Source organism: Cynara cardunculus, assembly GCF_001531365.2.
Source record: "Cynara cardunculus var. scolymus isolate 2C chromosome LG 9, CcrdV1, whole genome shotgun sequence".
Classification (NCBI taxonomy): Eukaryota; Viridiplantae; Streptophyta; class Magnoliopsida; order Asterales; family Asteraceae; genus Cynara; species Cynara cardunculus.
In genome coordinates, this window is record NC_037536.1 from 9,635,609 (window position 1) to 9,656,347 (window position 20,739).

Here is a 20,739-nt window from a genome sequence, read left to right on the forward strand (position 1 = left end):
TTTTTTATTTATTTTTCGTATATTTTCACTCACATTGTGGTGGTGGAGAGTCTTATTTCCGTTGGAAATTAGGAATAGATGGACTGTCTATAGGACCCGTTTTTGTGGTTGTAATCTAATGGGTATGGAGGTAGAAATTATTGAAAAAATTATGTATGATATGAAACGTACCAACAAAAGCCTATCTTATTGAAAAAATTATGTACGATATGAAACACGTAAGTATTTGTGGTTGTAATATAATGGGTTTGGAGGTAGAAATTATTGAAAAAATTATGTATGATATGAAATGTACCAATGAAAGCCTATCTTACCAAAAAAACCAAACACCTTAGGATAAGGACGGAGGCCAAAACTCTTGGAGTATAATTAGATGTGCACTCCGTGAATGAATTGAAGGTTCTTGAACTCCGAGGAAGTAAACCTAAACCGACAAAGAACCAGACAAAGAAACCATAAGGAATCGATACGTAATGAGTCAAAAATAAAGAAGCAAAAAGTAACACATACCATAAATTAATCAGAAGCAATGGTCGAAACGCATGAAATTGAAACTTACCTTGAAAGAGAAGCAACCGAGCTTTGGAGAAGGGAAGTTGACGGTGATTATAAGAAATATTGAGTCAAAACCACCCATTAAATATGAAATCAACAATGGTTGTCTACTCTTTGAAAAAGAGAGATTATAGGGATGTTAGTTGGATTAGAGAGATCGTAGGGACAAATTAAAATTTCAATGAGAGTAATATGCTTTAAAAACATGTACGTATGCATAATTAACTTGTATTTTTGATTTTTAAGTAATGTGCACAAATCAATTGTACCTTATGCATGGTAATTTGTTTTTAAGAGAATTAATGAACCAAATGCTTTATAATATAACTAGAAGGATACTCGTACAATACAACGAGATTCATTTTTTTATTTTTTTATATTAGTATCAAACTAACTATTTAAAATTTTTCCTTTTTTGTGTATTTCTTTAATTCATTTTATTTTATTTTTGGTTTTATAAAATAATTTATTTAAGATAATAATTAAATATTTTGTTAGAACTCAATGATTATCCTAATTATATTTTAGATATTTTATAATTAAAATGAGATGTTTATCCTCTAAGATTATGTTTATTTGCAATTAGTTACACGAATTCAAACATAAAACTTTAAGAAGTTGTACTTACACATAATTTACTTGTAATCTTGAATTTTAAGTAATATGCATTAATAATAGTACTTCATGCATAAAAAATGGTTTTTAAGGGTTTTTGTCAAATGCTTTATAATATAGTATAGACTAGAAGGGTACTCGCACAATGCAGCGAGATAAATCTCGATTTTAATTTTTAGTTTTTATTCTTTGTCTCTATCGATATAATACGATTTTATGTGGTTTTGAGAAAGCAATAATGTTTTTATTTCTGAATGAAATGTAAATTTGATTATAGCATACAAATTTAAAAAAAAAATAAACCGATATTAGTATCAAATTAACTATTTAATAGTTATCGTTTTCTTGATGTAACTTCTTTAATTCAATTTCTTATTATAACTTAATTTAGATTTAATAACAAAGTAATTTAGTTTTGGTTTAATAATATAATTTTTTATAAAGATAATAATTAAACATTCTGTTATAACTCAATGATTATCTTAATTATATTTTAGAATTTCTATATTTAAAATGAGATGTTTATTCTCTATTTGATCATATGTATCTGTAGTTAGTTACACGAATTCAAACATGAAGTTTTAATAAGTTGTACTTACGCACAATTTACTTGTAATCTTGAATTTTAAATAATATGCATTAATATACAGTACTTCATGCATAAAAAATAGTTTTTAAAAGTTTTTGTAAAATGTTTTATAATATAGTATAGATTATAGATAAATTCATCTATTTCTTATAATGATTAATATTTAATAATAATTTAAAATTCTAATAAATCAAAGTTTCTAACTTTCATGTATATACAGAAACAATAAAAATATAATAATAAAAAATAAATTATAATGGTGATATATACGTGAGAGAAGGTCATGGATCACGCCTCAAATAATACCCTCTAAAAGAGAGGTAACATCTAAAGTATTCAACCTACCCGTCGACACACCTTAAGAAAGTAAATGTTTAGATTTAAAAATTAAAGTGTCGTTTATTTTTTTAAGAAGTGTTAAAATCTGAAGTCTGAATTCACTTCTGATTTATTAGAATAGTACTTGTACAATGTAGCGAGATACATCTCAATTTTAATATTTCGTTTTTTGTTTGTCTCAATTGATGTTATCATACGGTTTTATGTGGTTTTGAGAAAGTGCAATTTTTTTTTATGTTTAAATAAAATATAAATATGAAGATATGATAAAAAAAATTGATATTAATACCAAACTAACTATTTAAAATTTCTCTTTTTTTGTGTATTTCTTTAATTATTATTTTTATTTTTGGTTTAATAATATAATTTTTTTATAAAGATAATAATTAAGTATTTTGTTAGAAGTTAATAACTATCCTAATTATATTTTAGATTTTTTATACTTAAAATGAGATGTTTATTCTTTATTTAATTATGTTTATCTGCAGTTAGTTACATGAAGCTTTAATAAGTTGTACTTACGCACAATTTACTTGTAATCTTGAATTTTAAGTAATATACATTAATAAACAATACTTCATGCATAAAAAATGGTTTTTAAGAGTTTTTGTCAAATGATTTATAATAGTATAGATAAGAGGTGGTGCTGAAGTCTGAAATCTTGATCAATAAGACTAGTTATTTTTACATCTGAAATCTGAATCGATAATACTAGTGTAAAATTATAAAAGATAAATAGTTTTTTTTTAGAAAAATATAAAAGATAAAATAGTTTTTTCTAACAAATCTCTTTCAGCCCCAAAAATATGAACCATTTGATAGATGGCGGATTAAGATTAAGAGATACTACGGATACGTTTACCACATAAAATTTCAGAGGACATTTATGAACCCACAATCTTGTTACCTATGATCGTGGTTATCTACGACCATAGACCTATAACCCTTGGTCGAGGATTATTATTCCACAATCAATATTTCCCTTGATATATCATACTAATGACGTGTGTAAGTGCATATTAATTACGACATCCATTATATGTGGTTTTTATTGCAAGAATAAAGACAAATCCAACCGTTAACCATGAAGATCATAACGGAAGGTAAAAGTCCAAGACAATCAAGTCTAGTCATTTTCTTCATTAAAGCTCATTAAGGATTAACCATTATCGACCATTTGAACACTCCTATAAGTCATTTATAAAATCCTTGAAGAAACTCAAGAACACGTGGTTCATCAAAGGATATACGCATATAAAAGTTATCAATAGAAATAATTCTTACTTTCTTGCTATTTTCTACGACCGACGCACGTATTTGCTTGTAATTGTTGTTATGAAGGATGATGTCCTTGATTAATGTCCATTGTGCATCGACAATCCCTAGTATCGTTTGCGGTTTTTTTTCCCTCATTTGAGGGTTTTTCTGCATTACCAATTGTTTTCTCTTTTTATTGCTTTTTCCTGTGTTTATTTCAAAGATGTGAAAATAGGGACATCATATTGGTATAAATTTAGGGATCGTTTATCAACATACAATTGTTACTTACTTTATCGGGTAGTCATCAAAATAGATTTTTAGTAATCATCTCTTTATACATTATATTCATGCATATGTGTTTATTCATATGTAAATATACACTACATTCTTGTTTATACATGTATAAGGTGTATTCATATATGAATATATATTTGTGTGACATTAGCCAAGTTATTGATCATGAGACAACAACTTGAAGATACCAAAACAATTGGAACACATAAGAAGCAAACAAAATAGCATATGTAACATAATATAAGAATGTGTAGCAATAACATACAACATAGTGTTAGAAGAACGTAGTCACGAAGACATGTTTCGAGGAGGTAAAAAGATTGTAGTGTCCTATGCTCGTATTGTTCCAATTAAGAGAAAGCATATATCATGTAGATGTCCTAATAAAGTAGAGATCGGGTTTTCTGATAGTGTAATCATAGTCTCTTACACTATGGTTATGATCTACCCTTGTAAACTTTCGGCTTTATGGATAACCTTCCTCTTCTCTTCTTTTCACGTGTGGCTATCCAAATGCGATTATCAAATCGTGATCTCTTTAGACCATGGAACACAATCTCAACCCCTTAAAATCTGCTTTGCATAATCGATCCCATTCAAAAGAACCAAAATCCTTAAGTGTTTTGGTCCATTTTGTGAGGGATTCTGGTTATTTAAACACATGTCAATGCTTGTGTTTCCTTGAATCAGATGCCCCATCTCGAATTCTCCTACGTGAACTTGATGTCTCATAATGTATTTTTGTTGGGTTATAGGAACCATACATGGAACAAAAGTAAAACCACAACCTACAATGGATCCATATGAAAACAAGATAGGATGAGTGTTTTGAGTTTTATATTTAACGAACTATGACTTTTGGAGTTGTTTTAGAATCAAACAATACGTATCTTATACCTAGGAGGTCTTCCTCCTAATGGAATAGGTAATAAAGCTACTTTGTCACCCACTGCTACTAAATTACCACCCCCAAGTTAAATTGGTGCTTGTTGTTGCACCAGGTGCAACCCTACTTGAGTCCATTTTATTTTATTTACCACCAAAACCCGTGCCATTGAAGCAATTGTTCGAATTTCTTATGATATGTAAGTGAAACAAGTCTTGCTAATGGTTAAAAGGGGGGGGGGGGGGGGGTAAATAGTATTTTGCTGTTACATCGAAACATAAAAATGTTGATCTCGTTAACAATAAACATAGAATTTTTTTTTGTATTTCAATATTCATTTAAAATTTACTCAAGTTCCTTCTGTGGATCTTTCTGGCGTGACCATCCATGAAGTAAGAACATTTCACCCATATGGCAAACATCAATATCATGTTTCTCACAAAACAAAGTAACCTCATCAAGCAGAGAATCCCATCCGTTATCCCTCAATATATGTAGTTGTTTCTTGCAAAGTCCAACCAAATTCATCGCATTCACAATATCTTGTTTTTTCCTTTGCAATGCTCGGGATAAGTGGTACTACCTAATAATTTCTCATAAAGTGGAGATAAAAATATGAAATCAAATGTGTGTGAGGATTTAGATAGCAACATAGCTTCACATTTTTGTTCTTGGGTTAACCCATCTTCCTTTATCATCTCATGCACATCGATCACAAATGAAAACAAGATGATCATACTTACCAAAATACCATAATGTGATCCCCAACATGTGTCACCTGCTTTGACGAGGGAAGTTTCTTGATTGAGGCCTCGACTACTTGGGAGTTCACCTACACTGAGTGCCTCAATAACTTTGTTAGCTTGTTGTTCTCAAAGACGGTCATGACACTTGCATGAACCTCCAACGACATTGACAACGTAGGTTAGTAAGAAAAACAAACTATCGATAACAAATTCTTTTTGGCCACTGCTACAAGAGTGAGTTGAAGTTGATGAGCAAAACAATGAAAATAATATGCACTGCGATTTTCATTCAAAATAATATCCCTACCTAATTGGTCATCTATCAAATGGTTCATACTTTGGGGATTGAAAGAGATTTATCAGCAAAACTATTTATTCTTTATACTTTTGTAAAAAACTATTTATTTTTTATATTTTTGCACTAGTTTGACCGATTCAGATTTCAAACTTTAAATGTAAAAACAAACAGTCTTACTGATCCAAGATTTAGACTTCAGCACCACCTCTTATAAATCAGAAATAAAATTAAATTTCAGACTTTAACACTTCTTAAAAAACAAAGTTCACCTTAATATTTTAAGAGTATTTCCAATAGCTTTTCTGTAATAGAAAAAATTAACTTTTTTATTCTATACAACTCTCTAATAACTTTCCTATCTCATTCTTTATAACAAAGAGTCAAACTAAAGATTAAATTAATATGATTTTATATATATTTAAAAAAAATGTATTGAAATTATATATTTAAAAAAAATGTATTGAAATTATAAAATATTTAAATAATATAATTAATAAAAAATGTTTAAAATAGAGAATCTGTGTGCTTTATCGACGAAGTTTGCGTACTTTCTAAATCACTCTTCCCTGCCCATAGTTTTTATCGATTGCATCTTCTCTCTCTAGTTATTGTTTTCAATCGGATTCTACATCCAGTAGTAATCTAGATTGCAAGGTCCTAAATCTTCTCTACATTGCTCTCTATGAATGTTAATCCCATCGTTTTTCAATCATTAGTACCTTATCAACACTTCAAATCCCTTCAACTGCTTGATGAGTCGTTTATTGTCTTCTTAAGCCATCGTCTATTCTCATAAACCCAGATCCTAATTTCCAATTTCGATCCGATTTCACAGTTGGGTTTCTCTCAATCACTTGATCTAAAACCTCTTTTGGCAAACGCGAGGCTTTAAAATTGGTGGTTTTGGTTTCAAATAGGTTTAGATTGTTTTGAAATCCAATCTTTTGCGGAGTCTCGGTTGTTTTGATTGGTGGGACTGTTTTAAAATTAATCTACATTGGCAAAGAGATCGAACTTTCTTCGAATTGGAAGTGGGTTTGATTTCTTGAGTCTTAAATATGGTGGCAGTAAAGGTTGGGATGCTTCACTATATATTGGACCATGTGTATGGTGCATTCATGCACAGAACAAAGCTGACCCCACAATTCTTTTCAAAAGGATGGGGTGGCCCAAAGCTTGATCTTCTAGAGAGTTTGATTAAGCAGCTTTTCCCAGAAGTTGAAGGTCAGAATTGGCCTCCAAGATTGATTCAACCTACATGGAAAACAGTTTGGGAGACCAAAAGTGCTTGTTTGAAAGAAGGTGTTTTTGAAACGCCTTGTGATGAACAGCTTCTTAATGCATTACCTCTTGAGAGTCATATTGCAAGAGTTGCCCTCCTTGCCCCAAAATCAGTGCCTGCCCACAATGTGGCTTGTGTTGTTCATCTTGCAGGTAAAATTGATTAATTTTATTGTTTTTGATACAGATTGTGTTGGTGATTTTTTCTGGTTTTATTATCAGTGGATATTATATGGTTGAAGTGTATACACATGTGGGCATGTTTGTTTCACTTCCTTGGGTGTTCTTACTCGATCTTTTTGGTATGTTTTGCGTGTATTATATTGATTATGGTGGGGGTGGTAATGAATGTTAGGGCCTGTTTGTTAGCAGCCTAACAACCTTAATGGGAGTCACAGCTTATTCGGTCACCTACCTATACATGACTATTTGTTAGTGGCTTAATGATATAGAAATCGGCTTATTCAGTATGCTCCTAGGGGGAGCTTTATGCAGAAAGCCAAGTTTTTCCAAACGTTCCCATAGTTTTCAAGGTGAACTTTTAGGCATGTAAGTGAAACTTATGCAATACTTTCCAAAAGTTTGGTCTGAAAAGACTCCAAACTATCAGTAATTTCATCAATTAGATCTAGATTAAAAGAAATACTTTGTTGTCTCTGGATCAGTACTGTGGTTTCATGCACATGGCTATCATTATAAAGATATACTAATAAATCTGATGGTGAATTGAATGCTGACAAATCTGCAAAATTGGATGAAGGTAATATAGTTCATATGGAATCAGTAAGAGGTGTATATTAGGTTAGAAGAAAAAAGAACTTTGTCTGCCCCTCATTGCATAGAAATCTTAAGTTGTTTTTTCAGTCATAATTGGGACAAAATATATTGTGTGTTTATGTAGGACATAAACATCCCTGTATTGAAGAGCTGATTATATATGTACATGTGTTGAAGAGCTGTAGGAATTCTAGTAACCTTGTTTCTGCATTAGAAATAGAATATAGATTGAAGCACTTGATTGCTGAATTATCATTGCTATGAGCTTTGCAAATTTCTTAATTTATTGCTGAACAAAACAAAATACAGAAAAGTCGGGTACTTTGAGTTACTAAACTAAACCAAACCAAACGAGTCCAGAATATCTTACTCAGAGGTGGGGTCTGGGAGGGGTGAGATCCAAACAAATTTGATCCCTACCGCTAACAGTAGAGTGGCTGTTTCCGTGAAGACCCTGGGTTGCAAAAAGTGTGTGTGAAAAAGAAAGCAAGCCCGAAAACACTGAACAAGTAAAAAAATGCTGAAAGGTACTTTAAGTGACTGTTCACATTAAATATGTTTATGAAAAAATACATATCTTCCCCATTCTATTTCTTCTCTTAATTATGAAATTTTGGTTTTAAGGTTTCGGTGGAGGGGCGTTTAAGTTCCCCCTAATCAAAACTTTCACTATTAGGACTTCAGAGTTCTTTTGGTATGATCATGTTAAAGGGCATATACAACACACGAATGACCGGGATTTGACCCAAAAGGGGCTCATTTAGTGAGAGCTCTAACGCACAGATTCCTTCCTCTGTCTTCATATGATGCCCCTAAGATGGATAATAAGCTTTTAACCTCAATTAGGATGGTGCCCATTATGGAGATTCCAAAGCTATCAATGTTAGGATCAGGCAGAATGTATTGTTTAAGAGCATGTTAAATCATAATTGATCTTTTTTCTTTTTTTTTTGTATTAGGCTTGATGTGACGGTTGTGTTTCTAAAGATTTGTACTTTTAAGTTATGATTGAATGGTAAGTGATTCGATGTCCACATAGAGCTTTAGCTTTCTCTAAACGTAGTTTTTATTTGTATTTGGTTCATGCGAATCGTGGTAGCATGATTAGTAGGAGTGAATGTTGGGGTCCCACTCCCACATCAGTTATACTTGAATCATTTCTCCTCGATATATGTTAGAACCTCTCTTCTCTTCTTAAGGGCTCTTTTTGGGAGTAATCTGATGGGGTCCCAAATATTCTAACATGGTATCAAAGCCAAAGTCTACCACTTCAGGGACAGTTTTTCTAGCCCTCCCTCAACACTCTTCAACAATTTGTGTCCATGTAGCTCCTTTTGGAGGGTGCGTGTTGGAATCCCACATTGATTAGACTCTGATCATTTTCCTCAATATATGTTGGAACCTACCTTAACCGGCTCTTTTAGAGGGTATTTTAATGGGTGTTCCACCTATTCTATAAGTGAAGATTTCATAAAACCATTTAAATTACTTGAGCATATACCTTCCAACAAGTTATGTTTTAAAATCGACTTTTATGGCAGTCTTGTTGAATCTTACAATCTTGGACTGATATTTCAGGAACTGGGGACCATAGTTTTGAACGAAGATTGCGTCTTGGTGGACCACTATTGAAGGAAAATATAGCAACAATGGTCCTTGAGAGGTGATAATCAATTTTGTAGTTTGAATTCGTTTGTGCTGTCTTATATTTTTGAAGAATCTGCACATATCATCTTTAATCGTCAACGTTATGCAGCCCTTTTTATGGACAAAGGCGACCAATGCTGCAAAGTGGTTCGAAGTTATTGTGTGTGAGTGACTTGCTCTTATTAGGACGAGCTACCATCGAAGAAGCACGCAGTCTTCTACATTGGTTAGATTCTCAAGCAGGTTTCGGAAAAATGGGTGTTTGTGGACTAAGCATGGGTAAATATTTTATACTTTTGAATCTACACGTATGAACTTTGAAGCATTCAAATTACAACGTAACGGGTCTTCAGATGCATCAAGAGAATGCATGTTTATCTCGATATCTGATTTTTTATGGTATTTTTAGGTGGAGTACATGCTGCCATGGTGGGATCCTTACATCCTACGCCTATTGCTACATTGCCATTTCTATCTCCACACTCGGCTGTTGTTGCGTTTTGTGAAGGAGTATTGAAGCATGCGACTGCGTGGGAAGCCCTAAGAGAGGATATATCGATGGAGAAGGCTACGATGACACTAGAGGAAGCACGAGAGCGTATGAGAAGCGTGCTGTCACTCACAGACGTCACACGCTTTCCCACCCCCAAAAACCCAAATGCCGTCATTCTTGTTGCTGCCACCGTAAGTAAACCCGCTTCTAACAAACTTCCACTTTTCTTATAATATATATTTCCGAAATTTAGCATAGTGATGATTGCCCTCTTGGCTAGTCTCGTGTTTGGCTACAGGCTATGTTTGACAAACTAGTTGATTGTTGGTCAATAAACTAGCCGATAAACTAGTCACATTTGGTAAAAACTAAACTAATAAGTTTGATGACAATGTAAAATGACCAAGTCATTTAGGTCTTTCCGGTAAATATTGTCTTTCAAGTTATTGAAACTTTCTTCCTTTGTTTTGACCATGTTTTTTAGGACGATGGGTACATCCCAAAACACTCGGTGCTCGAGCTCCAAAGAGCTTGGCCTGGATCGGAGGTGAGATGGGTAACCGGCGGCCATGTTTCATCCTTCATTCTTCATAATAATGAGTTCCGTAGAGCCATTGTTGATGGGCTAAATAGACTAGAATGGAAGGATTCACCATTGTGACCGTGAGCTATTATGCAAAACCGCAATCAAACCGCGTGAAATGTTACTCGAATCCGAGTTATGTTGAGCTTAGAAATATGTTAAAAAGATTGTACAGTTAATGGGTGTCATTGAAAATTTATGCAACAAGGGTCAATTAGAATGTAGATGTTCATATAACCAAGTAAATATGATATTGATTTATGCCATTTGTAGTTTATATTTCTGATGTTCCATCCTGAATCATGATCTGGTAAAATAACACTCATGATACCTGAAGTTAATACTGTCAGTTAGCAATCATTATAAGGAACAAATCAGTCTTTAAATAAACTATAGGGACCAAAAGTATAACTTAGGGGTTGTTTATCCAAATGCTTACCCAGTAAGTGTTTACCAATAGGAGTCAATGTTATAATTTACTTTGATGCGTAAGATTTTAGTACATCAAAACGTATCGAATGCAACAAATTACCAGGTAAGTACTTATTTGGGTAAGAGTCGTTATCTTCACTTACCGGGTAAGACTTTCCATCCTTCTCATTGCTCTTACCTTGTAAGATTATTGGCCCTTGTTATGTTCATCCGACGAGGAAATTTATCTAGTAAGCACTTACCAAATAAGCGTTTAGTAAACGGCTCCTTAGGGTAAGTACTTACCGATAGGAGTCAACACTGTGGTTTATTTTTATGGGTAAAATTGTAATACATCAAAACGATATAGTATGCAATAATTTACTCAGTAAATGCTTACCCGGGGTAAGGGTGGTCAATCTTACTTACTGGGTAAGACTCCCATCCTTTCACCACTCTTACCGGGTAAGACTCTTCATTTTCTTACCGCTCTAACCATGTAAGATTCTAAACCCTTACCATGTTAATCCGGAAAAAAAAAATACCCGGTAAACACTTACTGGATAAACGTTTAGTAAACGGCCCCTAATTCTCTAAAAAGTATTTTTTTCATCCATATTTTAGCTCTATATTTATATATAATTATATTATAAATGATAATATTAATCAACAAAAAACAACATAAGAATCTCAAAACAATAAATTTGCATATATTTATCATATAAAAGACAAGAAATTTTCAAAATAATTCTTAACTTTCAATCAATCCATAACTACAAGGGTGGTGCCTGATTGGTTTGAGCTTGGCTCCAAATATCAAAAATACCAGGAGGTCTCAGGTTCAAATTCAAGGAGGAATAAAATTCCCCTTTGGTTACGGAGGTTCAAATGCGATGACTCCATGCTATATGCAATGCAGGTGGTCGCTCTGGGGTTAGTCGGCTCACAGAGCGGGTTGAATATCTAGGTTAATCAAAAAAACGTTCAATCAATCCATACATCCATTTTCTAACATCCTCCCTAATTAAACTCCTCGCAAAACTTGATACTCGACCTATCACCTCCCATCTATTTTCTAACTTTTTTATATTGGAGTAGAACCACGTTTGTTTCTTTGCACAGACAACAAAGATGGTAGCCATAATGCGACAATTTCATGTGAACTGCTAACGGTGCCAATTTGCCACTTTATCTGCAACAAGTCAATAAGCCGATCAGAATATTTTATCAGAAAATTGAATATTTAAAACCTATATGTAATTTCAAGTATACCGTTCTCCTATTTATGCGCATAATATATTAAACCTGTATTTAACCTTTTTATATAAAGTTGGCAAATCAGACTCCTCAAATGGAAGATATCAGCAACAATAACACCATCATAACAATGCTTGCTTAAGACCTAAAGGTAAACAGTGGTAAGAACGTTACGAGTCGTTTGCTAAATTCTTACCCGGTAAGTGATTATGGGGTCACTTTACCTTGTCGAATTAACATGACAAGAATTGAGAATCTTACCCGGTAAGAGTGATAACAAGGACCTAGAATCTTACCTAGTACGTGAGAGTGACAACTCTTACACGGTAAGATGACTGAACTGGGTCTCTTACCGTTCCAGTTGTTGTTTTCATAGCAGAACATATCGATCCTGTATGCTTACACCAAAATTTGCGATAGCATCCACTTCAGCTGTCTTATTCCTCTCAAAACACTCTCTCTGGTTTCTAAGAATAACAAAACGGGAACATAGAGAACCTTGTGAACCAAATCCAAACACCATTGTCCATTAATGTCACGATGACAATGAGCAAACAGGTAACTTCGGTTTGAAACCTCGCCAAAATCGGAAATGTTAACGGAAATGCTGCAACTATTTTGCAACGGAGAATTAGCTAAAAAGCTGACATGATGTAGCGGATGTCACGGACACTCTGCTGATGGAAGAGTTGTTCGATACAACGTGTTTATTCATGATCTGTAATTGTAATATTTATTATTAAGGACGACGTCTATGCATTTTTTTTTACCCTCAATGGGGTTTTCCGCGTCAACAAAATCATCTTTTTCTTTTACAACTTTTTCGTTATTTTTCTTGTTTATTTCAAAGGTTCAAATAAGGTCCAAACCTCTATCTTAAATTGTTTTTCTGCATAAACAGTTTGGCAAAAACCTCAATGGGCCTTTTTTGCTTCACGGTTTTATATGTTGGATCAATGTTCAGTATATGAGATATGATGCTGGTATCAGTTCCAATCATATTCATGCGTCCAGGCGAAACAATCGAAGTTTTCCCTCAAGAATTCAATGATACAATCTTTAATACTCGATTCCATGGATGCTCCAATGAATATTGTTAGATCAGGCCTACTTGGTCGAGGACGACTCTTGTAGCTGTAAATCGTTGATCTCGTCCAAGTGATCCTGACTCTATAATTGCTAGATAGTGCCTTTTCATGGTTTCATGGATGTCTTACATCATTTTTGGGTGGTCTTCTGTTTGCTCTTTATTTCTTAGACACCCCATAAAGTCGCGAAGTTTATTGTTTGATGATACATCAAGGGAACTGCCTTCATGTCGTGGATCCAAGGTCGTCCAGGAATCACATTGTGCGGAAAAACAATCCATGACGTTGAACTTAGTTGGTTTATTAACACCTTTAGCATATATAAGGAAAGAAATTTCCCCGATGGTACGAACAGTGTCGCCGTTGAAACCAACAAGTACAGTCGAACATTAGTTCACAAAATCAGATCCACTAGTCGAACCTATTATCGAGTCGAGTATATGTATAGTGATACTCGAGCTCGACTTGCATCATTTACACCCCTAGTCAAAGGTCTTTGTGGTCATAGATAACCACGATCACAGATAGCATGAGTCGTTTGGCGTATGAATCCTGGTTACTGACGTCATGGTCGAGGGAATTATCATCGTCGGTGGAGGGTATGAATTTTTACGAAAACAATATGCTTGATCTTTGCTACTTTTAATAGATATATATATATATATATAGAATGGATCAGTAGCATCTTGATTTGTATGTTCACTTTGAATAATTGTATAGTGAGTAAGTAGCCTACTTGTAGAATACATACAATTTGTATTTTAATCACATAATCACTTTGTAAATATATTTTTTTTCAAATGTGCAACAAACCATACTAAGGGGTTGTTTACTAATCTCTTACCACCTCTTACCCGTTAAGAGATGCTTATCCGGGTAAGAGGTAAAAGTGTTTACCTAACAACAAATCAACAATCAGATTTTCGACATCTGACCGTCCTCTTACTGGAGTCAGCAAAAAAAATGAATCTTACCATGGTAAGAGGTATATATTCCTAATCTACCCTCTTCATCTAAAACCCTAAATAGATGCATCTTTCTTTATACAAACAGATGGGTCGTGTCTGATTCAAGGTGGGGAAGCGTCGATGGTTATATCCAGTTCAAGGTGTTGAAGGGTGACGGGAGGGCGGCGACGGGAGGGCGGCGACGGAAGGCGTCGACGGGAGGCGGCGATGGTGGCTGGTCTGGAGGTGGGAGAGAAAAGTTTCAGGTTGAGAAAAATAGGGTTTTGAGGTTTTTGAGTGAAAAAGAAATACATATAGATTAATATAATTGGGCTTAAATGTATATGGGCTGATATGGGCCTGTTTTTTTTTAATTTTATTCAAATATAATTAGGTTTAAATAATACAATAATTTTTAATTAATACTTATTCCAAAAAAAAAGAGGATATAATGGTCTTTTTTACTCAATCAGCACTTAACACAAAATGTTTGATAAACAAGAAAATACAATTTGCACTTAATCCAGTCAGACCTCTTATCACAGTCAGACCTCTTATCCGAATCAACACTTAACCAAAAAAATTGGTAAACAGTCCCTAAATCATCATCTTAGGGGTCGTTTACCAAATGCTTACTTAGGTAAGCGCTTACCAAGTTATATTACCTTACCAGATGAATATGATAAGAACCAAAAATCTTACTCGAAGAACGAGGCAAAGACAGAGAGTCTTACCCGGTAACTGAGGGCAATGACTCTTACCACAGTCAACTCTTACCGGGTAAATTGTTGCATAAAAAGCCATTTTTGTTGACTAAAATCTTACCTGGTAAGTAAATAATAATATTGAATTTTCGTGGTAAGTGCTTACCAGGTAAATGTTTGGTAAACGGCCTCTTAGTTTTTATATTTGCATCCGTGAAAAGATAACGCCCCCATCTGTTGAAATTGTCCACTACTTCCTGATTTCTAGTTTTGAAATGAATAAGTCCTTCCGAATCTTTTGGAAGACTAGGTAGTTCTATTTTGACAAATTCATATGCCACTCCTTTAGTTAGTGGGTTAGCTATTTTTCTTTTTAGTCCTTCTTGTAATGCTATTTATAGCCCTTCATGATCAGTCAATAAAATTAGTTCAATATTTTTTGGTTCTGTATCTTTCTTTCACATTTGGTATCAAAGCTGAGGGTAACAATGGGATCTGAGAGTGTCTTTGTGCAACCTGCCATTCCAAAATTTGATGGCCATTATGATCATTGGAGCATGCTCATGGAAAACTTTCTACGTTCGAAAGAATATTGGGATCTTGTGGAGACGGGCATTACTCCATCAACAGAAGAAGGAGAAGAACTCAGTGAGGTTGAGAAGAAGGCCATCAATGCTGAGAAGCTCAAGGATTTGAAGTGTAAGAACTATTTGTTTCAAGCTATTGATCGCTCGATACTAGTGACAATTTTGAAGAAAGATACGTCCAAGGAGATATGGGACTCATTGAAGCAGAAGTATCAAGGATCAGCTCGTGTACAACGAGCGCAACGACAAGCTCTTCGCAAAGAGTTTGAAGTCTTGCACATGAAGACTGGAGAATCTGTTAATGACTACTTTGGTAGAACTCTCACTATAGCCAATAAGCTGAGAATGACAGGGGAAAAAATGGAAGATGTTCATATCATTGAAAAATTTTTGAGCTCTATGACCTCAAGATATGATTATGTTGTATGTTCCATTGAAGAGTCAAATGATCTCAACACCATGTCGATTGATATGCTGCAAAGTAGCATTTTGATACATGAACAAAGAATGGGTAGACAAGTGGAAGATGAACAAGCTCTGTAAGTCACTCAAGGAACCCATCAAGGAGGAAGAGGTAGAGGTCGAGGGTTCTATCCAAGAAGAGGGCGAGGACGTGGACAAGGACGTGGTGGTAGGTTTGGTTACGGCAAATCTACCGTGGAATGCTACAATTGTCATGAGTTAGGACACTTTCAGTGGGAATGTCCTAAGGAGGTGAGGTCAACAGCATACTATACAGAAGCAAAAGAATAGATGTTGTTAATGGCTTTGGTGGACTGCATGGAAACTACATATGCACATTTGTGGTTTCTCGACTCGGGCTGTAGTAACCACATGTGTGGAAACAAAGATATGTTTGTTGAGATGGATAGCATGTTTAAAGAGAGGGTTAAGCTCGGAAACAATTCAACTCTTATTGTACAAGGTAAAGGTACGGTGCGGTTGGAGATAAATGGTGTTGTTTTGGTGATCACAGGAGTTTTCTTTGTACCAGATCTCGTAAACAATCTTCTGAGCGTTGGTCAGTTGCAGGAGAAGGGTCTTGGGGTGTCTATTTTCAATGGAACTTGCAAGGTCTTCCATCCTCGGAAGGGAGTAATCTTTGAGACAAAGATGACAAACAACCGAATGTTTCCGTTGTATGAGTGTTACATACCACAAAAGCAACAATGTTTCTCATCTCTTACTACAGATCAAGCGAATATTTGGCATTGTCGATATGGACATCTCAGTTGGAACAGTCTTAACGTGCTCTAAAGGAAGAACATGGTGAAAGGATTACCAAGATTTACACCCTCTCAAAAGGTGTGTGAAGATTGTTTGGTGGGTAAACAACATCATAATCCTTTTCCAAGCAAAAGTACGTGGAGAGCATCCAACATTCTTCAGTTAGTACATGCTGATTTGTGTGGACCGATCACGCCAATTTCCAGTAGTAAGAAACGTTATGTTATTACTTTTACAGATGATTTTAGCAGAAAAACTTGGATTTATTTCTTAGCAGAAAAGTCTGAAGCTTTTGCAACTTTCAAGTTTTACAAAGTGAAAGTTGAGAAAGAAACAGGGGTATTTATACGAGCTTTGAGAACAGATCGTGGAGGAGAGTTCACATTGTTGGAATTTGAAAGTTTCTGTAATGAAAATGGAGTTCAACGACAATTAACTGATGCATACACGCCTCAACAAAACGGTGTCGCGGAGAGGAAGAATCGCACCATTATGAATATGGTGCGAAGTGTGTTGTCTGCTAAGCAAATTCCCAAAACCTTCTGGCCTGAAGCTGTAAATTGGGTTGTTCATGTGTTGAATCGAAGTCCAACACTTGCATTAAAAGACAAGACTTCGGAAGAGGCGTGGTCTGGGATTAAACCATCCGTTAAATATTTTCGTGTATTTGGTTGCATTGGCCATGTACATGTACCTGATGCAAAAAGGATAAAGCTTGATTCAAAGAGTCTGAAGTGTATTTTCTTTGGGGTAAGTGACGAATCCAAAGCTTATAGGCTATTTGATCCAATCTCAAATAGAATACTTATAAGTAGAGATGTGGTGTTCGAGGAAGATCAACAATGGAGCTGGGATGATAGTCATAAGCAAGCTATACATGTTGATTTGGAGTGGGAAAATGATGAGGAACCAGGTGCTGAATGTAATCGAGAAAAGAAAGTAGAATCTGGAAGTTCGTCAGGTGCTTAATGTAATCGAGAAAAGCAAGCAGACTCTGGAAGTTCGTCTACTCAAGATGAGGCATTGACTCACAATGAGATGCCACATATTCAAAGTGAAGGCAACATTTCAAGTGTTGAAAACTCACCTACTCAACCTACTCAACCTAGAGTAGACACTCAAGTTCCAGCTCAACTTCCAGAACGTGAAGGACAGATAAGAAAGAAATCGGTTTTGTTAAAAGACTACGAGACAGGTGAAGGGTTGTCTGATGAGGAAATTGTAGAGATGACACATTTGGCTATGTTCATTGATCAAGACTCTCACTTGACATTTCCACTACTGAATCAAGATCCCACAACATTCGAAGACGTTGTGAAAAAAGAGAAATGGAGGCATGCTATGGATCAAGAAATTCAAGCCATAGAAAGAAACAATATGTGGGAACTAACATCACTGCCATATGGAGATAAAAGCATAGGTGCGAAGTGGGTCTTTAAGATGAAGCTCAATGAAAATGGGGAGGTGGACAAGTACAAAGCGCGACTGGTAGCGAAGGGTTATTCTCAGGAATATGGTGTTGATTATGCTGAAGTGTTCGCACCGGTAGCTCGTCTTGAAACCATACGACTAATTCTTTCACTTGCAGCCCATAAAACATGGACGGTCTATCAACTTGATGTAAAATCAGCCTTTCTCCATGGAGAAATTAAAGAAGAAGTGTTCGTCGATCAGCCTCCTGGTTATGAAGTTAAAGGGCAAGAATCAAAGGTTTATCGACTCAAGAAGGCATTGTACGGATTAAAACAGGCTCCCCGAGCTTGGTACAGTCGCATTGAAGCATATTTCATTAGAGAGGGATTTACAAAATGTCCCTACGAGCATACTTTATTCATAAAATTTGGAGCTGGAGGTAAGATCTTAATTGTTTGTCTTTATGTTGATGATCTCATTTATACGGGTAATGACAAAGGGATGTTTGAAGCTTTTAAGAAGTCAATGATGACTGAATTCGATATGACCGACTTGGAAAAAATGATATATTTTCTAGGTATTGAAGTCGAACAGAGAACAAATGGTATTTACATTGGTCAGTGGAAGTATGCACAAGAAATGTTAGAAAAGTTTAATATGGATCAATGCAATGCAGTGCATAATCCGGCTGTTCCCGATCTTAAGCTCACGAAAGATGAAGAGGGAACTGAAGTTGATGGCACCATCTACAGGCAAATGGTGGGAAGCCTTATGTACTTAACCACCACACGCCCAGATTTGATGTTTACTGTTAGTTTGATCAGTCGATACATGAAACGTCCCACAGAGTCTCATTTGGCAACATCAAAGAGAGTACTCAAGTATGTAAAGGGTACAATTAACTTCGGGATTTTCTATAGGAAGGGAGGAAATAAAGAGCTCATTGGGTTTACGGATAGTGATTATGCGGGTGATCTAAATGATAGAAAAAGTACTTCGGGTTATGTATTTTTGATGAGTTCTGGAGCAGTTTCATGGTGTTCCACAAAACAGCCGGTGGTCACTCTCTCTACTACTAAAGCTTAGTTTATAGCAGCAGCTTCAAGTGCTTGCCAAGTTGTATGGTTAAGAAGAATTTTGGAGGAGTTAAGTCAAGTGCAACATAGTCCAACAGTGGTGTATTGTGACAATACATCAGCTATAAAGCTCTCAAGGAATTCGGTAATGCATGGTCGCAGCAAACACATAGACGTGAGGTTTCACTTTCTTAGAGACCTTGTCAATGATGGAGTAGTCGAGTTGGTTCAGTGTTCAACTCAAGAGCAGGTTGCAGACATCCTGACAAAGCCCCTAAAACTAGATGCATTCTTGAAGTTGCGACAGCTGTTAGGTGTATGCGAGTATATATCCAAGATTAAACTAAATGATTGTCACCATTCAGTTGAAGGGAGGATGTTGAAATTGTCCACTACTTCCTGATTTCTAGTTTTGAATTGAATAAATCCTTCCGAATCTTTTGGAAGACTAGGTAGTTCTATTTTGACAGATTCATATGCCACTCCTTTAGTTAGTGGGTTAGCTATTTTTCTTTTTAGTCCTTCTTGTAATGTTATTTATAGCCCTTCATGATCAGTCAATAAAATTAGTTCAATATTTTTTGGTTCTGTATCTTTCTTTCACACCATCAACGACCATGTTAATACATGTTCAGTTTTATAAGGAATGATGATAAGATGCTTTTAATCATGCATTTGCATAGACATAGAAACGACAATACTATATATGAATTAATTTAAAGAAAGAACAATACGTACGTGATGTTTGATTAAGCCAACTTATTCAAAATTAAGCCACTGCAGGAGAAAATATCGCTTGATCTTTCCTACCGCCCCGTATAAAGATGCAAAACACCTTTGTTAAATTATTTCATCATCTTCAGTGTTATTTTTCCATACTTTTTTGTAACTCAAGGGCTACTTACCCAATGCTTAATTACCACGATAAGCGCTTACTATACCACGATAAGCATTATTATGATAAGCGTTTACCCGTAAAATCAACACTTCAACTTAACTTAACGGGTAAAATTTTTGTTCATTAAAATGGCATCGAATGGAATAGTTTATCTGGTAAGCACTTACCAGACAAGAATTGTTACTCTCACTTATCGGATAAGACTCTCCGTCATTTTCATCGCTTTTATCGAATAAGATTTTTAATTCTTATCAAAGGTCAAGTGACCTGGTAAGTACTTACCGGATAAGCATTTAGTAAACAATCATTTACTCATGGTTTAAATACTTTGTTAGAGTGTAATTTATAAGGCGATATATGGCTATATACTACACATTTGGGAGTAGTGAATTAGCAATTTATAATCCCAACCGTTCACTTAAGTTAATCAAAAAGAAAAGAAGAAGATGACGAACATCACATACAACAAGGGAGACGACAATCGAGATCTTGCGAAAACCGTGAACCGAATAAACCCAACCGTTCATTTGTTCGTTTAAGATCAACAAGAGAAAAGATGAAAATGAAGCAAGCAAAGAGACACATAAAAGTTCTTCAGGATTTGAAACCAATCGAGCTCTGATGCCATGTTAAAAAAGAATTTTATTTTGAAAATATTCAGAATACAAGAACTCCATTGATGTTTACAACATACAAACAACAAGATCTATCTCACTATTTTAATGAAACTACAATTAGAACAATATTTGTTCTATACATGAATTAGAA

General features: G+C 34.9%; 1 protein-coding gene across 1 annotated transcript; it reads left to right on the forward strand.

Annotated features, from left to right (window-relative positions):
- Window positions 1-6,529: 6,529 nt before the first annotated feature.
- Window positions 6,530-10,617, forward strand: LOC112518620 (protein ABHD18-like). Its single transcript, XM_025126386.1, has 5 exons — window positions 6,530-7,016; window positions 9,219-9,303; window positions 9,397-9,566; window positions 9,697-9,971; window positions 10,265-10,617. Exons 1-5 carry the CDS (start codon window positions 6,641-6,643, stop codon window positions 10,439-10,441), a joined length of 1,083 nt encoding a protein of 360 aa, XP_024982154.1. The 5' UTR covers window positions 6,530-6,640; the 3' UTR covers window positions 10,442-10,617.
- Window positions 10,618-20,739: the final 10,122 nt, after the last annotated feature.